Below are 4,343 nucleotides of genomic sequence, written 5' to 3' on the forward strand. Positions count from 1 at the left end.
CTGCATCTGCTTGGCAGTTTCGGAGAAAAAAGGAACGCATCTTGTTCTTGAAAAATGTTTCAAAGTCACGTTGTCCACACAATACTTAACTTATTTTCCTTAAGTGGTATAGTAGTATTACGTAATAATATTCTTGCCATATATAATTAGAACTTTGACCTTCCTATAATTAAACACGGCATGTTATATATTGTTTGACACTCTAGCTAGTATATATATATATGACATGCCAAATGACAAAAAACTGAAAAGTGAAATACAAAATTTTAATTAGAAGGAAATTAATTAAAGATAGAATTATATATGGCTGATTATTCTTCTTGTTCAACAGAAAATAGAAATTTGTTTACTCCTTGTGCTGCGTGTAAATGTCTACGTCGCCGATGTTTGGAAGATTGCCTGTTAAAGCCTTACTTTCCACCAAATGAGCCCATGAAATTCATCGTCGCTCATAAAATATTTGGAGCAAGCAACATCATCAAGGTGCTGCAGGTAAATACTAGTATAAATTCATTATGCTTCTTGTACCCATATTGGTTGGTGAACACAAATATTGAAAAACATGGAAAGAATAAAAGAAATTTGAAACTAGCTAGTTAGCAGTAATTAATGTTGGGGAAAATACTAAAAATATTGATATTAGATTGAAATTATAAAGTAGTAAAGAGCTTATCTAAAAAATTATGTTGTGGTAAGCCACTGCCTTGAAAGCGAAATTGGAGTTCGACTCCGGTGCAAATCGCTGCAGCCGATCGCTCCCCAAGGTTTCACAGTTACTCTCAAACATGTGCACTCGTGGCTAAGAATTTGGAGGTTGCTCAAAACCAATTGTCAAAAAAAATATTCTAAGGATAAGAAGAGGTAGAAAAATGTTTTTCTCTTCTTTTTATTTATGTTGGTAGTGTATTTAATATGTTCCCCAAAGCCTCTTCTTATATAGGATTGCCAGAGAAGGAGTTGAAAAATAGAAGAGTTTAATTTTCTGATACGTACTGCCAAGGTTAATGGCATTAAAGGCCATTACATCACTTTGATTTTTAAAAAAATGTATCTTCTCATTTGAAACATAATTTGCATTTATCTTGTTATATTACATTTAATTAATAAAATTAGAGTAATTAACTCAACATTAATCAACTTAACAATTAAGACCAATCCTGCATCTGTTCCTTAGCCAAAAAAAGGTATTAGCCAAAACTAGCTAGCAATACACTTTTCTTGTTTTTTTCTTTTCTTAGGGTGCTGAGTAGATCCCTCTCGTCGCACTCTCACAAACACAAGGAAAATACAAAAAAAAAATGAAAAAGAAAGATCACCTCATATTAACTTTAATTTATTCAATTTTCACTTCAAAGATTAGCTATATTGATTCTTGGAAAATGAAAAGTATTATTTCCTTTCTCTCAACTTATATAATGTAGTTCGAAAAAGCATAAAAATATCTCTAAACTACAAGAAAAAATCTAAAAATACCTTTCATTCATCTTTTGATCTAAAAATACCTATCTACTCATTTTTTTGGTCTAATACTACCCTTCCATCCACTTTTTTTTGCTCACTTATAACCTTGCAACTAACAACCCTCTCTTTTTTAGAAAATATTTATTATGTGTCATTTCTTATTGGATGAAATAAAAATCCACCTCTTTTCAAGATCCAAAAAAAAATATTTTTTTAATTATAGTAATTTCTTTAAATCTATTTAGATTAAAGAGATGAATATAAGGGTATTTTTAGACCAAAAGATGGATAAAGGGTATTTTTAGACCTTTTTTTATATTTCAGCAATAGTTTTGGCCCTTTCCGAATGTAGTTTAGGTGCAACGCAAAGAAATAATGAAAGAAAAAAGGAAATACGTCTAAAATATTTGTGTAACTACAAATAATTTCATTAACGTCGAACTAAAATAGAAAGTAAATAACAAACTATATGTCATATGTGGTTTCAGGATCTTCCAGCAACACAACGAGGAGATGCAGTTAATAGCCTTGTTTATGAAGCAAATGCAAGGATGAGAGATCCAATATATGGGAGTGCTGGTGTAATTTCCCATCTTCATGACCAAATGACTAAACTCCAAGCACAAGTTGCTCTGGCTCAAGCTCAAATCTCTAATTTACAATCTCAAAATGCTAATTTGATGACTTTAATACCCTACCAACAATCATTATCAGATCACCATTATACATTTCAAAATTCAACCCCTTTGTCATATGATAATAATACTGATATTTGGCATCTAGGTGACACAACTTGGAACTCTTTCTGGTCATGATGACAAGATATATTCATTATTTTCTAATTGGGGTACATAATATTTGAAAGGATTGTGATGAGATGGAAAATTAAACTCTCATCAACAATCTTTTTTAATGTATGTTACATCATTTTTTATTTATTTTATAGATGATACTACATTTAATTACAAATATTCCAATTATTACCGTGAGAAAATAAATGATGTTTCTTATTTCAGATAATGTCACAAAAAAAAAGTGATATGCTTACTATTTCTCTTCTTCCATTTAATTTAGCTGATCATTAATTCTTAGTTTGTAATGTTTGACTAGCACTCTTCTCAACTATTAGTCCTCTTGTATTTCGATTTATACAAACGTGTTTCACTAAGTACGAAACTAAAAGTAAAAAAAAGAATTTTAAAATTTATGATCTAATATAAGAGATAGATATTTTTGTGATTATAAATTATCTCGTTAAAAGTGAAATGAGAAGTGTTAAAGAAGATTTTATGAATACTAGAGTGGTTGAGTGTAATAAACTCAAAACATTCGTAAACACTATAATTAATTACCCCTCACCAGGAATCTCCCTCAAAACTCAAGCCCTAGACTTTTTTTTTTCTTCCCTTAAAAAAATAAATAAATAAAAAATTCAAACCTAATATATTTATATTGTCGGAAAAACATCAAAAAAATTAACATAGCCAAAGTATTATAAAGGTAGTTTTCCGAAGAAGAAATTTCTGACATTGGCTTCGTAATTATCTTAACTTTATTGTTATTTCGGATTTGGACAACTTTTACCTTATTCCCATGTTGCAAGTATTGTAGGAAATTTTAAGAAAAATACTTAATAACAAACTTATAAAGAATTATCATAGCTTATTGAGGTTTATTAAACACATTGTCCTAAACAAAAAGGCCCTCTTTTATGAAATTATTAAGAACAGAAAACTAACAATGATTTAATAAAATAAAAAATCTAGCATAATAGAATATATAAAGGAGAAATTTCTCTTCATGCATCTTCTTGCTTCTTACCAAAAGTTGAGTCGAAGGAAATTTTACATGGAGATAATGTTTAGATAGAAAGAGTAACATCTCAATTATTAAGCATTATCAAAGCATTAAAGGCTTTTCAATGTATATTGTATGTATTTTCTCCGTGCATTTTTACTTTTTTTGTGTTTATGTTGGCACATTTAAAAAAAATATATATAGGAATAATTTTACTATATCACACTTATTAATTATAAATTATTTAAATATTAAAATAAATAATATTTTACAATAAGATTAAAATAAACAGAAAATAATACATTATTTTTTAATTTTTAAAACTAAACAAATAAAATTGGACAATTATCTTTAATATATTGAACAAATAAAAATAGACTAAAGGAGTAGTAAATTGTAGATACTAAAACCGGTAATTATTATAAGAATTCAAAAAGTTTTAATGGTTAATCTAACTTAATTGCTATTGAGGGGCTAAAACTATGGGATAATTTTTTTTTAAAGAAAATAAAGGTGTTTGGGGAATTAATAAAACAGCTTTTAAATGAAAGTAGAAGTAGTTTTTTTATTGTTGGAAAGAAACTTAAAATTTCGGCTTCTTAAAAAAAGGCAGAAGCAGAAGCTGGAAATTATTTTTTTTTGAAGACCAGAATATCCCTTACTTATATACATATTAACCAATATATCCCTTATTAATTAGCTAACTTAACTAATATGTTTGGTTAAATTTCATTTAAGAATTGAATTTTTTATATTAATTTCATTATTTTATTTTACAGAATTAGCAAATATGGTAATAGAATATTTTTGTAGGATTAGAAAAGAAATAACAACAATGTTTTTGCACGGTTATATCAATATTTAGTTTATTTTTATTTATGTATGTATAATATTGATTCAAAAATTTAATATGTACATTTTAATTTAATAAAAATAAGAATTAATATTTCTTTTAAAATAGATAAATAAAATAATTTCTCTCTTTAAAATAATCTTAATTTGAAAATTACATTGATACTTAGTATTTTTTGAAATTTAATGTTTAAGAAATTAGTCAAACACGATATATTTATCAAATATAATTT

The 4,343-nt window shown here is 27.0% G+C and overlaps 1 protein-coding gene across 1 annotated transcript; it reads left to right on the plus strand.

Annotated features, from left to right (window-relative positions):
- Positions 1-265: 265 nt before the first annotated feature.
- Positions 266-2,429, plus strand: LOC107021288 (LOB domain-containing protein 1-like). The gene is made up of 2 exons (XM_015221920.2): positions 266-492; positions 1,950-2,429. Exons 1-2 carry the CDS (start codon positions 304-306, stop codon positions 2,274-2,276), a joined length of 516 nt encoding a protein of 171 aa, XP_015077406.1. The 5' UTR covers positions 266-303; the 3' UTR covers positions 2,277-2,429.
- The last annotated feature ends 1,914 nt before the right edge of the window (positions 2,430-4,343 follow it).

Source organism: Solanum pennellii, chromosome 1 (genome assembly GCF_001406875.1).
Source record: "Solanum pennellii chromosome 1, SPENNV200".
Classification (NCBI taxonomy): domain Eukaryota; kingdom Viridiplantae; phylum Streptophyta; class Magnoliopsida; order Solanales; family Solanaceae; genus Solanum; species Solanum pennellii.